Raw genomic sequence first — 27,598 nt, 5'->3', positions numbered from 1 at the left:
AATTAGTGAGATGCGGCCCGCCATAGAGAGGGAGGTGTAGCCATTTCGTGACGTTGTCTGTAATTTTGTCCATCGTGGTGCCATAGTTGGCACGCATCATCGCTTCCTTGTCTCTAAGTATATGCACCCCCAGATATTTCACCTCCTCCTGCTCCCAGCGCAGTGGATAGTCAAGTGGAAAGATGTGTGTATTATCCGTGAGTGGAAAAATAGCAGATTTAGACCAATTAATCTGGATTCCAGAGATATCTCCAAATTTAGTAATTTCGCGAAGTATCGGATTGAGGTTTACGCAGGGTTTTTCAATATACAAGGTGATGTCATCAGCATATAGTGACACCAGAAGAGGGCGGGAGCTATAAATGAGGGAGCGATGGTTGTGTTTTTGCCTGAGTATCGCAGCCAAAGGCTCAATTGCTAGGGCGAAAAGGATGGGGGATAGCGGGCAACTCTGTTGGGTCCCCCACTGAACATGAAACGGAGCAGCTCTGGACCCATTAAGGAGTACAGTGGCAGTGGGCTGATGATAGAGTAGTCGCACCCAGTCTAGGAAGCTGAACGGCATCCCCATATACTGTAGTGTGCCAAGCAAGTAGTCCCATTCAAGGGAATCAAATGCCTTGGTGGCATCGAGAAAGACCGCAACTGCATCACACTTGGGGTTGAGATCTTGGATCACAGCATGAAGTGTACGGAGATTATGGGACGTGGCCCGATTTGGTACAAACCCCGCCTGGTCAGGAAGGACGAGGCGTTCCATGAGGAGATTGAGTCTCGTGGCCAACACCTTTGCCAGTATTTTAGTGTCATTGTTCATAAGGGAGAGAGGTCGGTAGGAGTCGCAGTGTGAGGGGGACTTACCGGGTTTAAGTAAAGAGGTAATAAGCGCCTCCCTCATTGTACAGGGCAAGCTACCCTCCTCCAGGGCTGCATAGTAAACCCGTTGCAGGATGGGGGCCAATATAGGAGCATAGAGTTTATAAAAATCGATAGGGAGGCCATCGGAGCCCGGGGCTTTGCCAGAGCGCATACTCATAATGGCGTCCAAAATCTCCTCGAGCTCCAGCGGAGCATGCAAAAACTTTTGTTGCCCCTCACCCAGCCATGCCAGCGCAACATCTTCGAAGTATGTCGGGAGGTCAATGGGTTCCCCTCTATGCGATGTGTATAATGTATGGTAGTGGTCTCGAAACACACGGAGGATGTCATGCATGTTCCTATACACATCCCCCTTTGCATCATGTATCTCCGTGACGTAAGTTGTAAATCTAGGGGGTTTGACAGCATTCGCCAAGGCCCTCCCCGGTCTGTCCCCCTCTCCATATATCCGTGCCATGTGTGGGCGCCCCAAGAACTTCCCCTCCGTGTCCGCCAACTGTGTGTATTCAGTAATTTTGCTACGCAAGCGCAGGAGGGTGTCGGGATTATCTGGACTGCGCGCTCTGGAACATTCCAGCTCCTTGAGCTCGACTTCTAGTTTATGTAGGTCATTGCGCAGAGATTTCAGCACTCCACCTCCTTTCGCGATGCACCACCCCCTGACGGTAACCTTAAAGGCCTCCCAGACAGTGGTCATACTATCCACTGAGGAGATGTTGCGTTCAAAAAAGTCACGAATATCTTGTTCGAGTTCGGCCTTAAAGACCGCGTCCCGAAGGTGAGCAGGGTTTAGCCGCCATGAGAGGTATGGGGAAACATTGAGAGGCACCTGGACCTCCACAAGGACCGGAGAGTGGTCCGAGAGAGAGCGAGCGAGGTGCACCGCACGGGTCAGCCAAGGGGCTAGTCCAGCAGAGACAAACATATAATCAAGCCTCGCCCATGTAGAGTGTAGGGAAGAATAATGTGTGCCTTCCTTCAAGGTAGGGTGGAGATGTCGCCACGTATCCACGAGGTTGTTGTCAGCCACAACCTCGCACAAGGCGCGTTGCATGTTAGTATAATGTGCAGGGAGGGGGCGGGACCTGTCAACAGACGGTGTCATAGCAGTGTTGAAATCTCCGCCCAAAATAACGTGAGTGATGCCTAAAGTGTGTATCTTACTCCAGAGCAACATCAGAGTGGACGGCTGGTCTACGTTGGGGCCATAGTAGTTGGCCAGCAGTATGTCATGTGTGTATAGACGCCCCCAGACCAAGCAGGATCTACCCTCAGTGTCCGTATCGCAACCTGCCGGTATAAAGGCCACCCCTTTTTTAACTAAAATAGTGACCCCCCTAGCATAGTTGGAGTATTGGGAGAAGGTGCGACAGGAGGCCCATCTGGTTGCAAACGTGGGGGCTCGGCCGGGGGATAGGTGCGTCTCCTGCAAGAGGGCAACATGCACTCCCTGTCTGTCGAGGTATCCCATTACTTGTCTGCGCTTTCTAGGGTCATTCAGACCCCTCACATTCCAGGTCAGTAGCCTAATATGCTGTGCCTGCTCAGTGCGGGTCATGATGGTCGGGAAAAGGGTATGAAAAAGAGCGATGGTGCAGCAAACCAGTGAGTGCACGCAAGTGGAACAACTACAATACCAGCAAGGTATAGGATACGTAAGTATCGTGAGAATAGTACTCCGGACTTAGGACAACTGTGTTTCCCCCCTCCCCCCTCTCCCACACTGGCTACCCCAACTTGCCAGGAAAAAACCATCCCTCCCCCCATAAACCCTCCACTGAGCGGTAGCTCCCAGCAGAGATAGCCCCGACAAAGGAAAGTCATTAAGTCTCAACGGGGAATGCCCTTAGAAAGAGAGGGCCGCTAGGGGCTCCCGCCCATAATGCTCCATCTCCCTATTTCACCCATCCACCACCACCTGGACCAGGGGTGGAAAACAATGGGGTGGAGAGGAGCAGTCCAGGGACACTAGAAATTCTGTGGACTACAATAATGCAATACATCACCAGTCAGCCGGATATCGTCAGGGTGCTCGGAGGAAGGATCCCACCTCTGAAGGAGTCCAGCACAAAGGAGGGCACCTCACGAGGGCTCCGACATGGGTGAATGAGATCGTGACCGATGTCTGGCAGCAGCCTCCCGTGACACCGAACGCCTGTCATGTTTCAGGTACTCTTCAGCTTGGTGAGGCGTTTGGAAGATGTGCTGGCGGCCCCGATGATGGATCCGCAGACGTGCAGGATATAGCATGGCATATTGGATACTGCGGGACTGTAGCTGCTTCTTCACCGCCAGAAATTTACGTCGGGCCTCCTGCACTGCCTGCGTGAAATCCGGATAGAAGGATAGCGTGGTCAAAACGAACCTCCCCCTTCTCTCGTGCCAGGCGTAGTAAGGTGTCCCTGTCTCGGTAGTTGAGAAACTTCATAATAATTGGCCGTGGCGTCGCTCCAGGCGGGGGCTTGGGCGCCAACGAACGATGAGCCCGCTCAATAACCAGGTGCGCAGAAAAGGAGTCCCGGCCAAACAAGTCACTTAGCAGACGTTCGAGGTAATCTTCCAGACGGCCAGTGTTTGTGGATTCTGCCAGGCCTAGCAGGCGCACGTTGTTCCGCCTGGAGCGTGCCTACAAATCCTCATTTTTGTCCGCAATGACTTTTAAGAGTTTGTCCATTTGCGTTACTTGCTGTCTATTCGCGGTCGCGCCATCTTCGAGGCCCGAAATCCGTTGTTCAGCCTCTGTTAGACGCTCCTCATGTCTATCCAACTTGGCCACTACAGTGTCTAGTCTAAGATTCATAGAGTCTATTTTGGAGTCTATCGAGGTAAGGCTTTTTTGCATAGTGACCAGTAGTGTTTTCCATCCGTCATCTTGCGTTTCCGGGGGGTCCGTCTCATTCGGATGTTTGGGGCCGGCACCCGGTGTCCTACGGCCCTCGAACGGCAGCTTCGACTGTCGGGGTTCAGTTTTCCCCATCCTGCCAGTGTGGGCTAGGCAAGTGCGTCGTAGGTCAGTGTTCAAGACAGGCAGCCCTCTTGTGCCCACGCCGCTGCGCAGATCCAGCGCAATTACGCACAGGGGAAGGTATAGATAAGCATCGTGCCAGCAGGCGTAAGCAACCAGAGGGGCAGGCTCCGAAGGCACCAACAGGCCAATTGTGGGCTGCCACGGGGACCCGACGAGACCACCTCCTTCTGGGGCTCAGAATCTGTAGTGGCAAAGCATGTGGAAGGTCCCCAGTGATAGTAGCTGCAGGCCACGGCCACAGTGCATGCAGGTAGGAGTATCGTCACCCACCTTCAACGGGCGGGCACGAGCTGAGGCCCGCTGCAGTCTCGAAATGGCGGCCGGTTAATGGGGGGACGAGGGAGGGACAGAGGCCCGAAGGCTACCCCCAGCAGCGTGGTACGTGAGAGTGTGAGTTCGGCGGGGCAGAAGGCCAGCAGGTCCCAGAATGCCCTAGCCCCCACGGAGATATTAGGTGTCACGGTGTCCAGTCTCAGGAGGATCCCAAAATGGAGGGCGTGGGTCCCAACTCCATACCATGGACGTCCAAGGTGCCACAAGCTCCCAGCTCCCAGCCAGCCACGCCGTGACCTCACACCCCCACCATGCACATCGGGGCAGCTGTACCTGGAAACGTCTGAGAGGCAGGGGGGGGTCCGCAGGATGCCTCGTGGTCTCGCCGCGTCGGCCAGGCGCAGTCCGCAGGGCGCCGGCAGCCCAACAAGGAAGGCAAGATGACGTGCTGGTCTCCAACCTCTCGGGGTCCAGTGGAAGCACCAGGGAGTGCAGCGGTGAGTGTTCCGGCCAAGTGGGGTCGTCGCGCGTGAGAGCAGGGCCCCGTACCCAGAGCGTTCTGCTAGGCCGCAGCAGCACCGGCCTCCAGTAGGGTGTCACAGCCGCCCAGGCGATCAGGCCCCTCCACAGCTTCGTCCCGCGGCAACTTCGAACCCGCCTCACGGACGCGCCGTAGGTAGAATCTCCCTGGAAATTTTACCGGGTGAGCAGGAGGACCCACGGAAGGGGTCGCGGGTGTCAGAAGGCGGCTGTGTGCAGTCAGGATGGGGGTTATGTGGATCTTTGTCCCCGGTCGGGCAGGAGCTCTACGCCAGAGCGGCCATCATGCTCTAGCGCCACCTAGCGCCCAACTCAATTTGAGATAGAGTTGGGTGTCGTCAGCGTACATGTGAAATTGTACATTAGATGCCTGTAATAACGTGGTGAGTGGCTCCATGACAAGGTTGAACAGTGTAGGGGATAGGGAAGATCCTTGTGGGACGCCTAATGTTACAGGCACAGGTGGGGACATCAAATTATTACTCTTGAATTTCTGGGACCGGTTATGTAGAAAGGAAGTAAACCATCTGAGTACAGTCCCTGATAGACCCATTCTGATATTTCACAGCTCGAGTAAGTTCTCGTGTTTGACAGTGTCAAATGCTGAGGAGAGATCAAGTAGGATGAGGAGGCAGCTATCATTTTGGTCAAGAATTTGGAGGGCGTCGTCAATTATGTGTGTCATGGCTGTTTCCGTACTGTGTCCTGCACGGAAGCCTGATTGATGAGGGTTGAGGAGGTCAAACTGATCAATGTGTTCTGTTAATTGGAGTTGTACGCATTTTTCCAGCAGTTTGGCCAGTGTGGGTAATAGGACGGTAACTGTTTAGGTCAGTAGGGTCGGCTGTTGGTTTCTTGAGAATAGGTGTGACTTGTCCCACTTTGAGGGAGTCGGGTATGAGTCCTTGTTGAAGTGAACTGTTAATAATTTTGGTCCAAAGTGGGAGGAGCAGTGGGGAGAGGTCCTTTACAGCGTTAGCTGGAAGGGGGTCTGTGAGGTGATTAGAAGGTTTCAATGTGCTGAGCAGTTTGACGATTGTTTTTTCCGAGTAGGTGTCAAAGGACGACCAAGTGGCATTGTTTTTTGGTTCAGTGGGTATTGTGCTGTGGGGGCTAGAGTAGAGTCTTACGTCATTGAGGAGATCGCTCCTGATGTTATCAGTCTTTAGGTTAAAGAAAGCAGAGAAGTCTTCACTGGATGGTATATCGCCCATTGTGTTATGTGATTGTTAAGGTTGTTCCTTGGATTGTGTATTGATTAACTCAAACAGTTTTCTTGGTCGTTTTTTTGCTTGGGCGAGCTGGAGGCTAAAGAAATCGGTTTTGAGCGTTTGATTTTCCTGAAGTAGGCATTTCTCTTTTTCTTAAGGATCTTAAGGTGCAATGCCGAGGGGGCTGATCTCCAGGTGCGTTCTGCCAGACGCATGGCACGTCTCTCTTCGTTGAGTCTACCATCATACCAAGGGTTAGAGTTCTTAGTGGAAACTCTCTTCAACTGCAGGGGGGCGGCCTCATTGATCATTACATTTCCACAGACATAAAATTGTACCGATAAAACTATACAGCACACAAACGATAATATGTGGAAATGGCATCATCCAGCGTATTGTTTTATTTTGATCACATTTAAATATTTGTTTAGCACACTTTGGAATTACAAGAAAATGTCCGTCTTTGTGCTTTCCTAATTCTGATACATTCTAAAATAATTGCACAGTTCATTTACAGAAATTTAAATAGTTTTGTATGCTAAAAATGCCTTTAGTAAGTAAGTAAAATACATTTAAATAGTGCACACTCCCCACGACGCTAACAAAACCCGGAGGCTGCAACAGTGGCAGGGAGAGCAAATGAAAAAGACAAGAAAACCCTACACAGAATCAAAGGCAAAAAGCCACCCCCTTTCACACCCCCAGATCATCAGATAAAGGCTCACACTTTGAAGTCAGAGAATGGATAGTAAACACTAAGCTCCCTCAGAAGACAGAGCCTGACATTTGACCTCTGTCTTTGAATACACAGCAAATGTGCCAAGATGAGAACAACATTTAAAAGCCTACTTACAGAAAGCCAGCACTCATGGAAGAATACAGTAAATACACTATGCCCCATGGGATGCAGTGGATATACTCCTCTCCCACTGATACAACGTTAGTGTTATTCATCAACTCCTGTTCGTTTTCCTGAAAAATACAAGGACTATCCAAATCATAATTAGGACCTTCCTTAAATTGATTTTTTTTTTTTAATGAATTTCTATACCCTTTCCATATGGTCACTTATAAGTATTTTCCGATTTCTTTCCTGCTCTGAAGGTCTCCATATCCACACATAGACATACTCATGCAATGTCCAGAGTTATTTTGAAAGTCTGGTAAATCATTAGATTCTGATTGCAGTTTCAAGTTACTCTATTTTTTCTCTTTTAGGACCTCTTATGGTGATTGTAGAATTCTGCAAGTATGGAAACCTCTCTAACTACCTGCGTACCCGGAGGGATGGATTTATTCCCAGCAGGGTATGTATTTGTGAACCTTGTTCTCCTTCCTTCCCAATTACTTTCTTACATATAGCTTCTTGGGCTCTTTCTTCTTCCGATAAGTCATGAATCAGTATGAGACAATGAATGAATAAATAGACTTGTGGACGACAAGTCTGTAAACTGAAATGCCTCTGTGTTCCCTGGTAGGAGGAATGATTTTGTAGAGGATTCAGAACAGATTATATTCAGACAGGCGTATGCAGTATGTTGCATAGTCAAAATCTTTGTAATTGAAAGCGTCCCTTTTGCTTCAAGGTATTTGAGAAGGTTGAGCATAGGACAAGACAAAATATGCAATAATGTATATATTTTGTTGATGAGATATTGTGATGCTTTCCCATGGATACAATTTTGGGTGAGACAAATGGTCAGGATGTGATTTAAGGGATGCTGGCACACATTGTAGTGATTTCTGGGTCAGTAGACGTCCCATAGCTCCTAAATAGTTAACAGTCTTTTTGGTTTTATGTTATAAACTGCTTTGAAAAAGGAGATTTGATATTCTGGCCGGTGAGAGGAACGTGGGCGGGCATTGATGAGTTTAAAGTCGCTTGTGGCACCCGCTACTTGGGTTCTTGCAGTCCTTGGCTTCCGAATGGCACAAGATGAAACGCAGTATATTCAGGATAATGATCAACAGTCATTTGTAAGTGAAGCCCAGGAGGCCTGTTCACCAGGTGTTACAGAGAAGATGAAATGCACCTTTTATATTTCTAGCAGGAGCAAGATTATTACAGTGGTAAGTGGGTGTGAGTTTATTAATACAGCCAATTCCTCTGTGAAAACCCAGAAGTTGTTGATGGACATATTTGAAAACTTGTCATTTTGTGTGATCTTGTGTGATCAGTGGAGGCTTCGACCTGGTGATACAGTAATGACCATTTGAAACTCAGGATTTTGCTCCTGAAATTGTTCTTGCTCATTTTAATTGGGTTAAAAGTATTAGTGATTTGTTTGAATGCAATAATCCATTTTTACTGAACTCACATTTGTCTTTGTTTAGGTTTTCAGAGAACGAGGGTTCTTGTGATCATGGGTTTCGTAGTTTGAGTTTCTTGAATGTCCCCTTAAATGTGTGCCTCCTACTTTTCTACAATATGAACTGGTATTTCTGAGGAGATGAGTTCTGATATTTCTTCAGGTGTCCAGTTTCTTTTCTGTTTCTTTTCTAGATGATTGATGAATGTTTTTGAAAACCTTTCCTTGTTATGTGCAGTATAAATAGATGGATTGGATCAGCCAGCTTTAACTTGCGTGTCAACCCTTGTTGAATGATCTGATGTTGATAACGTCTAGAATGTTTCCTGTTTCGTGATTAGTGATGTGGGAGTATTGCTAGAGGTTATTCTGTTGAAGTAGCTCCTTAAAGGAAGGAAATAATTTGTTTTTGCAATTGCCACGGTTCCTTGAACTACGCCAATATAAAACACTGCAATTGCTCTAATTCCTTGAAACAAGAAGTCTTAGCTAGAGAGGGGCTTATAAAAATGTACCCAGAGTTTAGCAATAGCCAAGCACACCAGAATGGTACACCTTGTTCAGGTTTAATCACTTATCCTGATCAAATGATTTCTTCAATTTGTTATGTAACATAATACAAGTGTCTAGTAGTTAAATATTTATTTTGGGATATGTCAGTTCCTGCAGAACGTCTAATGAATGTGCTGGACTTTTAACCCTTAGCCATTGCTGATATAAATAAGGAGTGTCACAAGATCATTGGACCCAAAGAGTAGTGTAGAAGCTCTTACAAGAAGCATTGGCATAATAAATAGGTCTCACTTTTTTACACCGTCATTGCCACATCCAATAAGTCTGATTTTCAACTGAAAATGCAAACCACATTCATCATCTTTGATAATGTTTATTGCTAGAGACCTCTCCAGTCTAACATAAGTTCGTGCTGCGATGCAGTGCGCGCTACGAAATTCGTTTTATTAATTAAAATGTTTACTTACCTCCAATTATCCATATTCCGGTTTTTAGCATCCCCCACCTTGCCCCACCCTGCCCCGCCTTCCTGCCCCCCGTAACTCCCTCCACGGGCCTTGGCTGCTGTGGATAACAGCATTCCATGATGGTCTCCTGGTTTATAGGAAGCAGTAAAGTGGGATGTGGTGCACTGCAGATGAAATTAGTGGAAAGCAAGCTGCCTGTTAGAACTGCCTGGAGAGCTGTAGTATCTTCTTAAAATATATTAAAATAAAAAGGGAAGTAAGTAAATGAAAGGGGGAGAGTAAAAGAAGAAAATTAAAAAATAAAGGACTGTCCGTCGGCCCCGACACTTGAGTATTCCCATTTTCATTTATATGAAGACGTGATCAGAAAATGCTGTCATTCACAGAGCAAGAGAGCCAATAACTGATGTGGAATTAGCCATTTCCCCATGTAGTACGCTGTCATGGATGAAAGCAGAATGTAAATGAGACTCAGGCAGACCAATAGCAGAACTAAGCAATCCAAACCCGCTATGTAACCATATGATATTTATTTATATGCATGGATGTACGTATTATTTAATGGTTTTTTTCTATTAAAAGGCATACAGCTAACAAGAGGTTCTAGCAAGAATTATTAAAGTTCAAATCCATCCACCCCTCATCTCCAGGTTTTGTCAGATGCTGTAATCAAATCAAAATCCATCCCCACAAAGATAATCTGTGACATTTCATGGAAAAAAACTGTCTTCTTTAATACAGAGAAATAACATCCCACCCAAAATTTCCTATTGACTTTAACATGTGGTTTTCAAAATCAATATGTTAGTCCATCATAACTTTTCCTAATACACAAATCATATCTATGGCATTGATTTCTTTTTCTAGTAAAAAATCAAGTTTCTAGCTGTTATACTTGTCGCCGTAACCAACTCAGCCCTCCTGTGCTTAGCTTAAGCTTTCCCACAAGGCTACCATCACATATACAGTCATATAATTAGTTAATGTGCAAAATTTGAGTTGACAAAGCAAAATACGATATATCATAAGAGGGTCTAATATGGATTCTGAGAGTGCACATATTCTGTACACACGGTTTATAAGAGGGTATAACCAGCGCTAAAGCTCCTGTGCACTCCAATAATCTGTGAGATTTCATGTAGCAAAATACCTATCTGGAGGCTTTTATACAGAGTAATACCATGCACCCTTAAATGCCTATTGACTTTAACATATGCTTTTCACATTCAGTATGTCAGGCCTACTGCTTTTATAGCAACTTTTCATTTACATAAATCAGGTCTATAAACTATATTCAGTCAGACCTACTGTGTTAGTCCTATGTCTTTCCAAAAGGTAACCAACAGGTTTGTTTGGGGGGTCACCAACAACAAAACCCTTGCTTACTACGGTAATTAGTGAGGTTATATATAACAAAATACCTGCCTGCAGGCTTTAGCACAGTGTATTAACAATCCACAAATAAAAGCCTACTGCCTTTCACACTACAGGGCGTATTTATCAAAGGAACTGCGTCTCTCTTGCACCACGCAATGTTGTGCAAGAGGGCCGCAAGTGCAAACTGCAATTTATAGAGCCACAAAAGGCCAGCTTGCATGGCCCTGGGTGGCTTCATAAATCTTCAGTAACTCAACGCAGTGCAAATCGCTGCGTTGCGTTACTCTGCCCTGGGAAGGCTTTCCAACACCCTTAGAAAGAGGAAAATGCCTCTAAAGAAGGTACCCCTTCCTGCACAAAACCAATTCTGCATGCAACACAGGCACTCTTGCACCCTGGTGGCACTAGGCAGCCGAAATGGCACCAGCGCAGGGACCAAGGCAAGGATGTACTCCACTGTACTAGTTTCTCTCCCTGATGATCCTATCTCCCATTCCCCCCTTTCTCTCTCAATTTCGACCCTGTATACTGCCTCTTCCCCTGGAATCTCCCCCTTCACCCACACCCCAACCATATCGCTCATCACTCTAACTACCACATTGCACGCCCTCCACATTCACTTGGAGATATTACCTTTCATTGACATCCCCCGTCCCAGACCCGTGCTCCTACTCCCCTTCCCCACTGCGCGCCACCCCAATCTACCCCCGCTCATCTTCCTCCCACCCTTCATCTACTACAGTTTACCCATCATACCTCTCCTCAACCATACTCCCTTGACGCTAGATTCACCCATCACTAGGCATGGCCCTAACTCGTGGTCCATCCTTTACCCTTCAAGCCCTTCCAAAAACGGCAAGAAAAACTTTAAACACAAGCTTCTAATACACCACCAAGAAACTATATTTGCAGACAGCTACCGTAGCCTAACCTCCATCATAAAAACAAACTACATCTTCTTCAACAAACGCCCTTCTAAGTGGAAAAGCATCTTTCTACGCCACATTCCTATCACTAATTCCTGCAAAATTCTCTATGGTCTGAAACTTTCCACCACTCCCTCCTCCACATTTCCTGGTGAAATTGACATCTCTATATTCAAATCAGGAAATATACTTATTCAAGCGTCTGAAAACCACCTCACCATTTTTTAACACCTCTTCAGCTCACTATCCCAAAACCTTATACCTACACTTAACACTAACCTCCCAGCATCCCAATTGCAAGATACCTTTCTGTCCCAGCACACCCTGGCCCCTACTCACCCATTCCCTGATTCACTAACCATAATTGAAAGCCCTGATTCTCATATTTACTTCCCTATAACCTCGCCAGCATCCCTCCTTCTACTGATTCTCTCTCAACTCCCTCTGCCTCCCAAACCCACCCTCCTCTAGCTACCCCACCCCTCAATCCCCTTACAGCTCCGCGAACTACTCCACTCTCCTTCCCTCTCAGTAACCTTACAAAAACGCCTTCAGTCACACAAAACCTACACCCTCCCCATGTAACACCTCCCCGTGTTCCCCCAATGGCTCCACTCATCACCCCAATTTCTTCTCCTGTAAACCCCCCCCCATTATCTAACTAATAGCCCCAAACTCAACTCCCAGGCCCTCTTTTCCTCCCACGACCCCCAGTTTACTACTGAGAACACCCTCTCTCACCCCTCAACTCCGACTCTACCCTCTTATCTCAACACCCCTCTCCTCCCCCTCCTGGCTTCCCCCTTCTTCCACATCCCAGACCTCCACCCCCGACCAACATTGATTTTTCACACCTCCATCTTGATCTCCTCGCCCCCTTCCCTGTCTCACTTCTTACCTAATCACTCCTCAACATTGAACTTCACCTCTCGACCCACGTGTTAGAACACTCTTCTCTTAGAAATGACGTCACCACCCTCCCCACAAAAAACCCTCCCAATCACACCTATTCCTTAGACCCCACACAAACTTACCCTGCACTTTATAACCAAGGAATTATTTCCCCCATCGTCAATACTCCTTCTAGACCGACAGGCAGTAATAGTTCATTCAGGCCACCCCTCCTCCCGAGCCATCTTCCCCCCCACGACCTCTCTGACCTCAATAAAGTCTTAAACCTCTCCACCTCGACTTTGAGCTTCCCCCACCTCTTGCATCTATCCCAGTGATCCTGTGAATTAGTAGGATCCTGTCCTCCCCAGTTTCTCCATCTAGACTGACAGGCAGTAATAACTCATTCAGTCCTCCCCTCCTCCGGAGCCATCTTCCCCCCCACGACCTCTCTGACCTCAATAAAATCTACCCCCTCTCCACCTCGATTACGAACTCCCCCACCTCATTCATCTATCCCAGTGATCCTGGGAATTAGTAGGATCCTGTTTTCCCCAGTTTCACCCAGACCCCCTCAGCAACTCACTTCTATCCACTCCTGTTCCTCCACAAAATCAAGTGAACCTAAACCCCTCAACTGCATGCTGGTTAATTACCGGTCGGCTTCATGTCACGCAACAGAGATTGCTGAAACCATCCTCAGCGAAAGCATTGACATCGCCTTTCTGACTGAAACCTGGCTCAACTCCCACTCTTCACCAATCCTTGACTTGCTTTCTCCCCCTGGTTATTCCATCCTCAGAAAAGACAGGCTTGACAAAATTGGAAGGGGCCTCGCTATCATTTATAAAGAAGAACTTAAACTTTCACCTGTCCTCCACCATGACCTTTCCACTTTTGAATACCTTGGTGCTGAACTTACAGTACATGGTTCCCCTCCTATCTGCCTGCATAATATCTACCATCCCCCTGGTGACCTTCTCTCCTTTGCTGAAGAGTTGTCTGATCTTCTTATACAGTCATCGCTCTCCAAATCTAGAAACCTCTTACTAGGGGACGTTAACCTCCATTGGAATAAAAATGACGACCCCTCAGTTAACCTCATCAATGACTTACTTGACATAAGCGACCTGACTCAACTCCGCAACTCTCCTACATACTCCAAAGGTGCCACCCTCAATGCTATTTTCACAAGCAATGAACTGTCTTCTCTTTCCCACATTATCCCCATTGACTGGTCCGATCACCACCTCATCCTCTTCAAAATCAACAGCTCTGTGCCCCTTCCTCCCTCTAACACCAGCAAACAAAAGAAGCTAACCTGAAATCTTCACCTTATTCCTCCAGGCGAGCTGGAGTCTACAATGAAAGCTCGCCTACAGCTGTCCCCTCTCTGCCACAGTGCCACTGGCCTTACTGAACATTACAACAATTCTATAATTGAAGTCCTTGACCAAATTGCCCCTGCCAAATTAAAATTCCCAAAAACTATTCCCTCCAAAACCTGGTTCAATACTGACCTTAACAAAGAGAGACAAGCTCTCAGACAGACTGAACGCATTTGGAGGCAACAACCTTCCACCTCGAATCTTGTCCTCCTCAGAGCTGCAAGGGCAAACTATAAAAAACACATCTTTAACAAAAAAGCTTCCTTCTTCCGTTCACAACTTGATCGGGTAAGAAATCACCCTAGGGAATTATGTAACATTGTCAACTACTTTAGCCCCCTCAGACTACTAGCTACGGTTGAGAGATGTGAAGAAATTGCTAGCTTCTTTTCAGATAAAGTTACCAAGATTGACCAATCCTTCGCCTTCACTCCCCCACCACACAGCCAACCCCCCCTCCATAACATTCTGCCCGTGCCTTCTTCCTCTCCTATCCCCCCCTGATCCCTCCCAACTCCCCCTCTCTATCACCCCCTATGAACCTTACCTCACCGCCCCCCAGCTAAAAAATAATGCTTCCTGGAATAATTTTTGTCCAATTTCAGGAAGTGATGTCCTGAACATCATCACCAAGCTTAAACCATCCTCACATACTAGAGATCCCCTTCCGGCTCATCATGTACAAGAACTAAAATACATAATCGCACCATATTGGACTAATATCAACAACTCTTCCTTTGCCACTGGTAGTGTTCCTGCTCCCCTCCAACTAGGCCAAATTACCCCCATCATCAAAAACACTGCGGCTGACCCAAATGACTTAAGCAACCTGCGCCCTATTTCTAACCTTCCCTTCTTATCCAAAGCCCTCGAAAAATGCGTCCTGCTAAAGTTGGACAAACACATTGACTCATTCAACTTCTTAGACATTTTTCAATCAGGTTTTAGAAAGGGATGCAGCACGGAAAAAGCAATGCTCAACATTACTGATGACATCCATCGTTCCTTTGACAAAAGCGAATCCTCCCTCCTCATTCTTCTTGACCTCTCTGCAGCCTTTGACACTGTTAACCATGTTGCTTTACTCAATATTCTCAAACACCATTTCGGCTTGGACAGTGCTGTTTTTAAGCAGTTCACCTCATATTTCCAACATAGAGCTCAACAAATTAAAGTCAGAAATTGCCTTTCTAAACCTCTGCCAGTAACCTTGGGCGTTCCTCAGGGCTCTATTCTCTCTCCCACTCTATTCAACCTCTTCATGGAACACCTCACCCTGATTCTTAAACAAGCGAAAATCAGTTACCACCTCTATGCCGATGACACACAACTATACTACAAGATCAAATCCCATGATGACGTCTTACATCTTAACGATGCCCTGACTAAGATTCAATTGTGGTTTCATCAAAACCACCTCAAATTAAACCCCCAAAAAACGGAAATCATCCTATTTTCTCCCAAGAACAACTCGCTCCCTATTCAACACTGGATCACGGACATTAAAGCTCTCAACTGCTCTCTCGCCATCTCCAAGTCGGTCAAATTCCTCGGCATCAGCGTCAATCAGAGCCTCAGTCTTACTCCCCATATAAAAAACTCGGCTAAAGGTGCTCTCTTCACACTACAACACCTCAAAAAAATTAAACCCTTTATTCCAGCAGATGGCTTTAAATCAGTTGTACAATCATTGGTCCTGTCTAGAATTGATTACGGTAACGCCACTCTTGCTGGTACCCCTAAAGTCCACCTAGCCCCTATCAAATCCATTCTTAACCTCGCTGCCAGGCTTATTACTGACTGTAAGCATTATGATCACATCTCCCCTGTTCTCAAAAACCTTAAATGGCTTCCAATCGAAGGCAGATCCACCTACAAGATCGCCTGCATCACGCACAAAGCCCTTCATCAAAATACCCCATCTTACCTCTCCGACAACCTTCAAAAAGCAGGGTGTACTAGAACAATGAGGAGCACTAACGCTCTTGTCCTTGTCCTTCCTCTGTTACAAAAGAAATCAACACAGTCTCGCTCATTCTGTGGTAATGCGCCTTCCGTCTGGAATGCCCTTCCCAAAGATCTACATTGCTACCCCTCCTACCCCTGCTTTAAAACAGACCTCAAGCTGCTCCTTCTCAATAAATACAGGGGTTCTTAATTTAATTTATTTTCACTGGCCACGAACTCCTCCTCCTTACACTGTCTATATTGGCCCCCCTTTACTTATAGTTTCACTCCCCCTCCTCCCCATCATATTTCTTTATACTCATACACCCACCGCCACCCCCCTTTTTTCCCTCTCGGACTACCCACCTCCTGCCTTCTGCTTTCCACCTACCCCTCACCCTCCACAATTTTCCCTCACTCTCTCGCCTTTCCATATTCTGACACACTATATAATCTTCACTATCTTCCAGTTCTACTATCTTCGATCTGATATTTGATTTAGATCAACCTAATTTAAAACGTTCTTAAAAGTTCTAATTGCCTTGCCTTATTTTCTCAATTGTACTAAGTTTGTCAGTTATTCTGTTACCAAATCCTGTAAAGCGCTCTGATACTCTTGGGTCCAGCTAGCGCTATAGAAAACCTTTTAAATAAATACATATTATTTCTAATATGGGACAGTCCTGCCCTGTCCCTGTCACACAGCGCAGTAAGGCCACTCGCTGCACTGCCTGACTTTGCCATAAATATGGCCCTACGTATGTAATGCCTATTTGCTTTGTCATAACTTATCATTATAAACAGATCACAACTAAGGAATCAGACATAACTTTTCCCAGTGAACCGATGAGGCTGTTACCAATGGTTTGACAATGTACACAATACAGGTCTGCTGAATTGCACAATAAATGGCAGTCATCAGGCATACATTTATAAAATTATAACTATGTATACAATGACAGTTTTGAAAACAATATACAAGCAATATCAATATGGCCTAACAAAAATTATCACAGTCAAATTCTGATCTCAGCTAAAAACTATTGCCTGCTATGGTAATCTGTGAGATTACTTAAAACCAAATACCTTTCTTTTCTGGAAGCATTTCACAATAAATAAGCCAAACAAACAGGCAAGACCTACGGCATTTAGCATAACATTTTCCTGCACACTAATAAAGCCTATAGCTATTATCATTGGTTTGTCACCATAGCTTACTGTAATCAGCATAAGCTTTTACAAAAGACAACCATTACGCATACAATCATGAAGTTGTAAATGAATACAAAATTACAGTTGCGAAAGCAAAACACTATCTCTCTTTAGAATGGCTTAACAAGAATTCTCACAGTGCAAATCTTCTATAACCGTGGCCTAGAGAAATTGGGCATTACTATTGCAATCGGAATTTCCATACTTGATTCTTGCACTAATTCCTCAGCCTTTTACCACCCAAACATTTAATCAGTTATATCGGGGAGGGGCAGTGGGGGCAGACAAGGGGAAATTGGGAATGCATTTTTACAATAAAGTTGTAATTCCCAAGTTTGCAGCTAACAAGAGTTCTCAACCAAATCAGGAATTCTGTCCACTTGTATTGAGGGTCTATGTGGGTGGACTTTTCTACTTGAGTAATTGAGGTTCTTATTTGTAAAAAAATCTCCAAAACAGAAATTCTAAATTATAATTTAATGGGTAACATAGCTGGTTTGCCCAAGGTGTCTTGCCAATTTAACTTTCTCTGGTTTATAGGAGTCAGGTGCCAATCGTTTGGATGAAGCATAAGTAATGGATTATGGGTAGGGCTGGCAGAACTTGCAGAGTTTCACTCTGTGGAATTCTGCGGGGTTGCATTAAAATTACGAGATACAGTGGAGTTCCGCCCATGGAAAGAAAATATGCAAGTCACGATGCTTGTGTTACAATTTAGCACCAGTAATATAAGCAGTGCTGAGAAATCAGTGTGAGCGGAAGCATGCGGTGCACAAGAGCGTATGGCGTTTCAAGTTGACTTTGCTGCTGCTGGAGTAGAAAATCTACTCAAGCTGCAGCTAATCTATGCGAAAAGCAGCCCTCTGACTGCGGCTGCTTACTAGCGCCCATTTGAAAATATCGCGCAAGGGATGTCAAATTTCACTCGCGTTACTGAAGCCTCACAGTAGTTTTATAGAGCAAATTACGGTCCCAGGAGTTAGAGAGCAGATAACGGTGGCAGGAGTTGCAGAGCAAATAACAGGGACGCAGGAGTTACAGAGCCCATAACAGGAACACAGGATTTACAGGGCAGATAACATGGACTGATGAGTTTCAGTTGACTGGTGCTTGAATACTATGTCCTGGACTCTGCTTGCCACTTGATGGACTACTAACCAAGATTTCCCTTCATGCTTTCATCTTACCTGTTCCCTATCCTCCCTTAGGAGAAGTCCCCAAGACTGCGCAGCCAAGTTCGGTCCATGGTCGAAGCAGTGCTAGTGGATGGAAGGAGTAGTGCTGGGTCAAATGACAGCACCATGTTCACCCGCATTATGATCAGCAAGAGCTTAAGGGGACATGAAGGTATGGAAGCATACTCCACACGTACTCTCTTTACATCTACTGCAGTCAATTCCACTGTGCATGGGTTATGTACTGTAGTCGTGATTGCCAATGATTAGCTGAAAAACACTGATGCATTCTCAAATAAATTAACTCAGAACAGGAACACTTCTGTTGACATTTTACATTCATTTATATTTTCTAAATATTTTGTAGGGACAGTGAAGATTTTATGAACAACACTTATGAATTAAAAGCAGAGCTACAGAGAGAACATATTTAGTACATTTATCAGAGTGGATGTATAGTTGGGAATAGAAAATACAGCAGGTTCCATTTAGAGCTTGAGGGAGCATGAGCTCCTCCACAAATTAGTGAAGCTCCTACCCATTTCAGATGTGCAGTGCCGTCCCTCATTTAAAGTCGATGTAACTGCCCGTGTTTCTCATGGCAGAGCCTCAGCTGAATACACTGTCATAATTAATCCTGGGCGGAGTAGGCAGAGTTCCACGGAGTTTGAAAAAAACTCAGCAGAATTCCGCTCCCCTCCACCCTCCCTAATTTAAAATTTAAAAGCAGTAAAAAAAAGCACTTACCTGCTGTGGCGTCTCCAGGCTCCCCGCATCCTCGCTGTGATCTCTCTCTCTCTCTCCTCCTCGCCGGCCTCCTTCCACGTAAACTCCTACGATGTACGTCTTGGGAGGACTGCGCATGCCTTGTACAGCTTTCCAAGCAGAAGTTTAGGATAATTTGTGAAAAATGCAAATGTTTCCCTGTACCTGTACGTTTTCATGAATTTGCCCACTGACTTCTCAGGTGAGTGATACCCCATAGAAACATTTCAGGGCAATAACTTCTCTATTGAGTGGTACTCCATGGAGTGATGTCAAGATACAGAGAATTCGAAAAATAACAACTCTTTAAAGAATACCACGACCTAGATAATAGTCGGGTACCTTGAGGAGGTAACAGGCTATAATCCATTGGAAGCCAGACTGAAGCTGGGCCACTGAGTGCAAGGGAATTTCTAAGCTTTACAGGGCCCTTTTAATTAACATCACAGACCCACTTAAGGGAGTCAGGGCAGACTTGGGAGAGTGATATTGGGGAGTTGGACGAAGATGACTGACAAGGCCAAAATGGCGGTCAGGATGCTCACCATTCCATCGAATTTGCGAATGATACAAGTCAACTACTTTCATCGGATATACTACAGCCCTGAATAACTGTAGAAAGTGTGGTGATCCACAATTCCTAACTGCACATGATGCAGATCTCATGGTGGGACCTTCTATCGTGTACACAATGCAAAAAGGTCACTTGAGGTTATTAAAATAAACATGGACTTATTTTTTTTTTTTAACTTTGCCTAGTTGTGGGTCATCAAAAGATTTTTGAGAGGTTGTCTCACCCTCTTCTTATCGAGGCATGCTTCTTCATTTGAAGACCTCTCCCACCGGGGGTAGGAGTAATGTCACCATGGCGGACTCAACAGAAGGAAGCTAATCTAACCCTGGGAGTTCCTAAAAATCTATGTTCAGGACAAAACACTTGGTTCCTGTTTTATGTCAACAAGAGAAAAATATATAAAATTTACCTAGAGGTATACTCAAAGTATTCTTAATTTGACGAATACCTCTGGTATGTTTAAGAAATTGTTGGTTTTATAGTGAAATACAATTAATCACCTGACCTGAGATCTTTGCATTACCAACAAGTTTCCACCACCATACAAGCCAAAATGGTCTCGGGTCTTCTTCAGGGTAATGGACTGTAAGGCAATGGTGTGCATTCAGACCATGAAAATGGGTAAAAACTAAAACCTTACCGGTCACTCTGTTAACACCCCAGTCATACTAAACCACAGGTTCCATGGCAGAATGTGGGGGACGCCCCCTCCATAGTCAAACATTCGCCAGAAGGAAATGCGTAGAGGATCGCCTATCAGGCCCCCATCCACTGCCATATGTCCTCAACTATTGTTTGTCTTGCTGCTAAAACATTTCCTAAAATCTCCTCTTCTCCTCCCCATGTCTGCCTGTGGTGCAGTGGAAGATTTGTGGAAGTGCCCCCTCACGATGGAGGACCTCATCTGCTATAGTTTCCAGGTGGCCCGGGGCATGGAGTTCCTGGCCTCCCGCAAGGTGAGTTGAACTAGTTCAAAGTAAATTGTCTTAGCCACCCCTCCCAGATCACCTACTATGCGTGCTTCGACATGTCTTCCAGGTTAAAAAGGCAGACTGGTTTTGTTGGAAAAACCTAGGGTCTCCAGACAGACTGCAATTTCTGAAAAGCCAAAAGGGTTGGTGTAGATTCAGTTACAGCCAATCGTACTGACATTCTAAACAAAAAAAGTAGTAGAACCTAAACCAGTCTTGAAAACCTTGGTACCTGAGGGGGCCCAGAATATTGGAAGTTATCTTACTACTCGAATCAGCTGAGAATGGAATAAGCTTGTATTAAATCAGGTTGAGATGCCTTCCTGATTCAGGAGCAAATTGTTAAAATAGCTTACATGCTAAATAAAATGAATACATTGTAAATTAAATTGCTATGTTGATGTCTGAATTAACCTAAACAACGGAACCTATTACCTGCATCAGCCCAAAACATTAAAAGCTACAGTTGCTTACTAACAGAATTGGGAAAGAACATTAAAATGCAAGCCAGATTAAAATCTCAATTAATTGGGTAGCTGTCAGATAATTTGGCCTTGAAATCAGTAATCTACCGTATTCAGTTGAGAGACTTGTAAGAAAGCCTACAAGCTGATCAGCTTACAAAGCTGTATTACTACTGTGATCGGCCAATACATTTAGCTCACTACCAAATTCAACCAGAAAATGACAAAATAGCCTACTCCCTAGATCAGATCAGAATTTTTAAAGCTAGCTCGCTGTCCAAATGAGGTAAGACAGCGGTGAGCTAGCTCATTACTGAACCTACCTGAAAGTTATACGATAACTAATTTCCTTAAGAAGACATGAAATTATATGGTTCCTTACTGCATGAATTTAGACCAAGAAAGTATAACCTAGTTTACATCTCTGAAATCATCAGAGGATTCTACACTCGCTAAAAACATACATCATCCTAGACAATTGTAAACAAACATAATGTCTGATTCAAACTGAAAAATGAGTCACCTTACAGCCCTAAGATGCACAGATAGAGTGCTACCTGAATCACCCTCACAATTGTAATCTATCTTGCTCATCGATCAGGCCACAAAGTGGAAGCTGGTACACTACAAGTATTACCCTAGACAATTTCCCTAAATTTCCACCTGAACCACGACAGAAGGTTGCAATCAGAACATTCTAACCTAGCTTAGTTCTAGTATACTGATTTAAAACATTGAGCTAGCTTAATTTCTAAATAAAGCCAGGAAATTATACATTTGACTTAATAGCCAGATGAATCAAGAATAAGGTAGAAGAATATCTCTTTTTACCTTATTCAGCTCTGAAAACTAGCTTTCTACTGAACACAGAACCCCATCTTAATGCCTTAATTGTGTCAGAAAGTAGACAGCTCAATTACGAGACAATTCATCTAGAAAACTGAAAACTACTTTCTACCTATATAAGACAGAAACATTATAACTATCACACTGTACTACCAGAGTCAACCAGAAACTGAAAAGCACCTTCCGTCAAACTTCTGCCAGAAAATTGCCAGCTACATTACTCCTTGAAATAGCCACATAAATTAAAGATTAGCGTGCTATTAAAATCGAAGAAAAATTGAAAGCCAGCATGCTACCCGAAGCAAACAGAATGCAAGAGTAGTGTACCACAGGCATGTGCCCAGACATTGGTTTATACCATCAATACCCATCCTTTCCTACCTAGTAATCTGAATGGGTTTCCTGAGACAACAGCTTTACTGAATCGTGTGTGATGTTCTCATTTTCTCTTAGTGCATTCACCGGGACCTGGCTGCCCGGAACATTCTGCTTTCCGAGAACAATGTGGTGAAGATTTGTGACTTTGGGCTTGCCAGGGATATCTACAAGGACCCTGACTATGTCAGGAAGGGAAGTGTAAGTATAAAAGGGCTTACATTTTTTTTGTTGAAGCTAGCCTTGGTGTTTTCCATAAATCCAGTGACTCCCAGTGATGTTGGCTCATCTCCCTTAGATGAAGTGCCACCATCCTGTGCAATGTTGGTTTGTGTGAAGTATGTCTGGGCCACTAGACCATCAGAATGAGCAGTTAGAGCAAAGGACTCTAGAATGTATTCTTCTTCTTATGGAGAGGTAGTTTAAGAGCCTAGGAGACATTTCCTACAAGAACATTCTTCACACCCTCCAGTAGAGATTTCCTCACAAAACAGTGTGCTTTCTCCAGAAAAGCTTTTGTAGTAAAAAAATAAGAGTGGTTTTGCAGCATATGGTAGAGGTTTCCTGACATCACAGATAAGAAACTGCCTCACAGCTTCTATCAGAACTTTCCTCATAGCCTTACAAGCGTTTTCCTCACAGACACTTGTATAATGCTTCCCACAGTTCATCACAGAGCTTGGGCACAGTTTACAGAGCAGTCTGTTTAAGCCACTTCTCTCATATATATTCAGAGTAGTTCCTACATGTAGAGCTGCTCTGGGAGACTTCTACAAGAGAGATTTCCTCATATTCCAGGTCAAAGATGTGTAATTACTCAGACAGCTCCGATGCTATAGCTGACCAAGTCTGTTCTGCTTCTTTCCACTCAGGCCCGCCTGCCCCTCAAGTGGATGGCACCAGAGAGTATTTTCGATAAGGTTTACACCACACAGAGTGACGTGTGGTCCTTTGGAGTCCTGTTGTGGGAGATCTTCTCCTTAGGTGAGTCTGTTATTGTAAGACATTAAGGTATTTAGAGACTACAGGACAGCAGGACAGACCCGTAGATATAGCTGAAGATTCCAATAAAACTAGTGGCTTTAAAAAAACTAGTTGAACTGGGACTGAGTCAATTACATGTTACACAACTCAAATGTCATACAGTAGGTATCTAAAGATGAATGTCTACAGAGAAAGAACAAGATATCAAAGTATTCTTTCTGAAAAGATTTAATGTGGCAGTCCATTTTGTTGGTATACATTATCTATCCAGTAAAGAATAGCCAAACTCAATTAGCATGCGATTCTTATCCATGCTTCTGTCAACGGGAGAAAATACTTCCATGCACACTGTTCCGGTGCTTCATTCCAAGTTATCGTCTTTTTAGGAGTCCCATTCATGTAACAGTCCGAAGAGTATTAACAAACAGCACAACATTCTGAAGGGAATTTTTCCATGGCACAGCATTCTGGGGGGCCTATTCAACAGCACCTCTGCGAGGGGCTTTATATCATAGCAAAGTATTCTGGAGATTAATTATTTAATGGCACAGTGTAAGAAATTGGGTTACTGGTTGAGGTAATTGAAACCCTACTCAAGTAGTAACCACAATTCGTTGTGAGGGTCAGGTCACAAGCAACATTAAAGTAGCCTGTGCTCAACCCTCAGGTAGCTTGGGCTGAGCAATCAGACTTAACTTAGAGGCAATGTGTAAAGTGTTTGTGCAACACTTCAAACAATAACAAAGTGAGGACACACAAGAAAAACAATCCTATAGTAGATTGGACAAATAGAGTACAATGTAATAAATTAAACAAGACCAAAACCACAAAAATCCTATCAGTAGAACTGGAGATATGCAATTTTAAGGATTTTAGTGAAAACAGCACCAAAGAGCACAAAGTGCCATATGTGGCTATCTAGTCGTGCCAGAACGGGACAAAGTCAAGAGTTCAGTCTGACCGCAATGGAGCGCGGGCTTGCTACAGGAACCCAGTTAAGCCCACTGAACTAGAGTACTTTATATCCTGGTTGCATAGTGTTGCGTGATTCGGTGTCAAGGAAGCTATGATGTAGAGTCTGCTATCGTCATCGAGGCTGCCATCGATGAGGGGTTGCCGATGCAAGAGGCTGCGTTGGGGATGCATCACGCAGCGGTAGTTCCGATGCATCTGTTTTTTTTTTCAAGATCAATGAGGAGTATTTGCACTGGAAGAACCCTTGCAGCAGAGGCTTGCGCTGAGCGGCAGAAATGATGCGTCGGTTCTGCTGGATCCACAGATGGACTGGCAGAGCACCTTCGGGCCCATTTCCAAGAGTCCTGGACTGGGGTAGTACCAATTGGCAGGGTAAAACTCACGGCTACGTATTCCAGGCACTAATTACATGGGACGTGGCCCTTTCAAGTCACTCTGGTGGTCCTTGTTACAGGTTGCAGGTCCAGTCCTTCTCACCCAGGCAAGAGGGCAGGGAACAGCAGGTCAGCACAACAGGCAGCAGTCCTTAAGGGCTGTAGTCCAGTAGAGTTGCATTCCTTTCAGCAGCACAGCAGTCCTTCTTCGTGTCAGAGTCTTTCACAGGTTAGGAAATGTACTGACGAGTTGGTATCTGAGGTCCAATATTTATAACAGCTGCCTCCTTTGAAATGGAAGAAGCTTCTATAGGTTTCCCTTTGATGTGCTCCGATTTCCTGCCTCCCTTGTTCTGTCTCCAGGCTAACTACAGGTGGTATGCAATTATTTGGGTGAAGGGGTGACACACACAATTCAGGTGTAAATAGGGGTGTGCCCAGCTCCAGCCTCCCATCCAGCCAGTCATGACCCATCCAAGAATACCTACACTTTCTATTGAGTGTGGCTGTCTAGGAGAAATATACAAAGACCAATTGCCAACTACACCCAGTCATATGACCCAGAGGCAGGCTGCAAACACTAAATGGTTAAGGAAGAAAAATATCAATTTATTAAAAGTGGCATTTACAAACTGTAACCAAAAGTCCGACTTCACCATAAAAGAGGATTTTTCATTACAGTTCCAAAGATGCCAAACATGAACTGTTTACTTGTTCCCATTTGGAAGATGCACATTATTAAATATAATAAGGTAACACCAATGTTATTCTATGGGAGTTGTAGACCTTGCAGTATTGAAAATGGATTTAAGAGTTTTTCACTACCAGGACATGTAAAGCTTAAAAGTACATGACCTACTTTTTAAATGCATGGCACCCAGGTTTGGGCCTGGCGAAAGGTTTATTTTGCCCAGTCAAAATGGCAGTGTAACCTGCACACACAGGCTGCAATGGTAGGCCTGAGTCATGTTTGAAATGGCTACTTAAGTTGATGGCACAATGAGTGCTGCAGGGACACTAGTAACATTCATTTACAGGCCCTCTGCACACATAGGGGCCGATTAGGATGGCGGACGGACTTGCGTCCGTCCGCCACCCCTGAGTAGGAGGGACCGTCCGCATGGGCAGCGGCGGTCCCTCCATGGCAATTAGGATGTGACCGCCACCCTGGCGGTCACATCCTGTATGTTTTACATTGCGGCGAGTGCTGCTTGAAGCAGCACCCGCCGCAATGTAAAAAACGAAAGCTGTGCATTTGCATGCACAAAGCTGCAGGCACCGCACGGTGCCTGCCGCTTCGTGCACGCAAAGGCAGGGGGGTACCATAGGTACCCCCCATGTGCACCCCCCATGCAACCTTCACTCAGGGGGCCCGCAACGGGCCCCCAAAGTGATTGTCCGTATGCTTTTCCACGGCGGAAAAGCCGCCGCGGAAAAGCATTACTTTCCCTACATCCTAATATGGCTGGCGGTGTCTGATAGACACCACCAGCCATGTTAGTGCTTTTCCGCCGTGGTCGCCTTCCGACCGCGGCGGAAAAGCGGCGGACACATTGTGAGACCCACCAGCCATCCTGATTTGGCGGTGGGTCTTTCAGGCCTCCTCGGCGGATTTCCCGCATACTCCGGGCCGGCGGTGGCTTCCGCCGGCCCGGAGTATGCGGAAAATCCGCCATCATAATGACCCCCTTAGTACCAATTTACTAGGAAATTACAAGTAAATTAAATATGCCAATTGGGGATAAGCCAATGTTACCATGTTTTAAGGAATGAGCACGTGGTCTTTATTACTAGTTAACAGTGGGAAAGTGCACAGAGTCCTAAGGCCAGCAAAAACGAGATCAGCAAAAACGGAGGAGGAAGGCAAACAGTTTAGGGGAAGGCCACCCTGAGGCTGACAGGTCTAACACACAGCATACTGAAGGGCCTTCAGTCTATGCAACATTATTGCTAAGGGAATCATCACATGAACAGTATTCTGAGGAAAAATTTCCCTTGGCACATTATACTGAGAGGAGCAGTTTGATGGCAAAGCACTCTGAGGGGCATTTTTGCATAGTGCTGAGTGTATTCAGAAGACTGTATTCATTGACAGAAAATAGTTATGGTAAATATTCCATGGCGTAATATTTTGAGGGAATTATTACTTTGCAAAACCTCCTTCGATGTCACTCATGTGGCTGTGTAGCTCTGTGTAGTCGGTGATGTAATCATAGGCTAGGGTGAATATTTGCACTGTCTGATTTGACACAAGTTTGAGTTTACGCATCACATTGGTCTTTTGATTTTGTGCAAGTTACAGATTTACCTGTGGACTCCCTCAACGTTTTCTGTGCAAGTAGGAGATTGTGTGCATGGTTAGCAGAGTGCAGGAGTGTCGTCTGGCCAATGTGCGCAGCAATGATGTTGTGTGTGAGGTCCTGAAAGAAGCTGAAAACATTTCTGGGTCTGGAGGGAAACGCAGAAAAGGACCAGTTGCTGTAAACTCAGATACGGACCAACTGCTGACGCACTGATTCCACTGTCTCCTGTACACCGGATTGCTGGGGATTATCATTTCACCCTCCCCAGAGACAATTGGCAATGCACCATTAATCTAAGAACAAAACCATTACAAGTGCTTAGCCTTTTCATATCTGGATCGCTATCCCCTGCTTTACAGATGCTTGCAACTCACTTTGAGTCGTAGGCACAACTACCTAATAATGCCGAACTGCCCTGAAGAAGCAGCATTGTTACTTTTCTTGTTGTGAAACACGTGTTGGCTTCAACTCTGGTGCTATGAATATTTTATGATCTCTGGATCAATTGACTGAATCATGAGAATTGCCATTAAAAGTTACACTTTGCAAATCTTGATTAAGTCTTTTGAGTTATTTTTAATAGCACGCAGAAAAAGCCTCTACAACTGTCTACGAAGCCGCAAACGTGCAGAGTCGGACTGGGACAGAATTTAGGCCCAGCACCAAAATAAAAGTGGACCCCTTAATAATGAATTATTAAGCTAAAAAAGCGCCCCATGTTTGCGAACTAGTGTAGTTGTGTACTTGTAAAGACACGCTGTATACATGTTTTGCAAGGTATGCAAGACCTCACCCCCGGGCAGGCTTGACTTCACGGATGACCTAGGGATA

The 27,598-nt window shown here is 45.2% G+C and overlaps 1 protein-coding gene across 2 annotated transcripts in view; it reads left to right on the top strand.

Annotated features, from left to right (window-relative positions):
• Positions 1-27,598, top strand: part of FLT4 (fms related receptor tyrosine kinase 4) — a 476,277-nt gene that overhangs the window by 372,119 nt on the left and 76,560 nt on the right. For both annotated transcript variants that reach the window (XM_078653565.1, XM_078653564.1), the window contains exons 20-24: positions 7,150-7,238; positions 18,170-18,308; positions 20,337-20,431; positions 22,210-22,332; positions 23,004-23,115. In XM_078653565.1, the coding sequence (XP_078509691.1) occupies positions 7,150-7,238; positions 18,170-18,308; positions 20,337-20,431; positions 22,210-22,332; positions 23,004-23,115 (558 nt within the window). The remainder of the gene's footprint in view (positions 1-7,149; positions 7,239-18,169; positions 18,309-20,336; positions 20,432-22,209; positions 22,333-23,003; positions 23,116-27,598) is intronic.

The sequence above is a fragment of the Lissotriton helveticus genome, chromosome 7, assembly GCF_964261635.1.
Source record: "Lissotriton helveticus chromosome 7, aLisHel1.1, whole genome shotgun sequence".
NCBI lineage: Eukaryota > Metazoa > Chordata > Amphibia > Caudata > Salamandridae > Lissotriton > Lissotriton helveticus.
The sequence above is the reverse complement of the archived record's forward strand: the minus strand, read 5'-3'. Positions and strand labels throughout refer to the sequence as shown.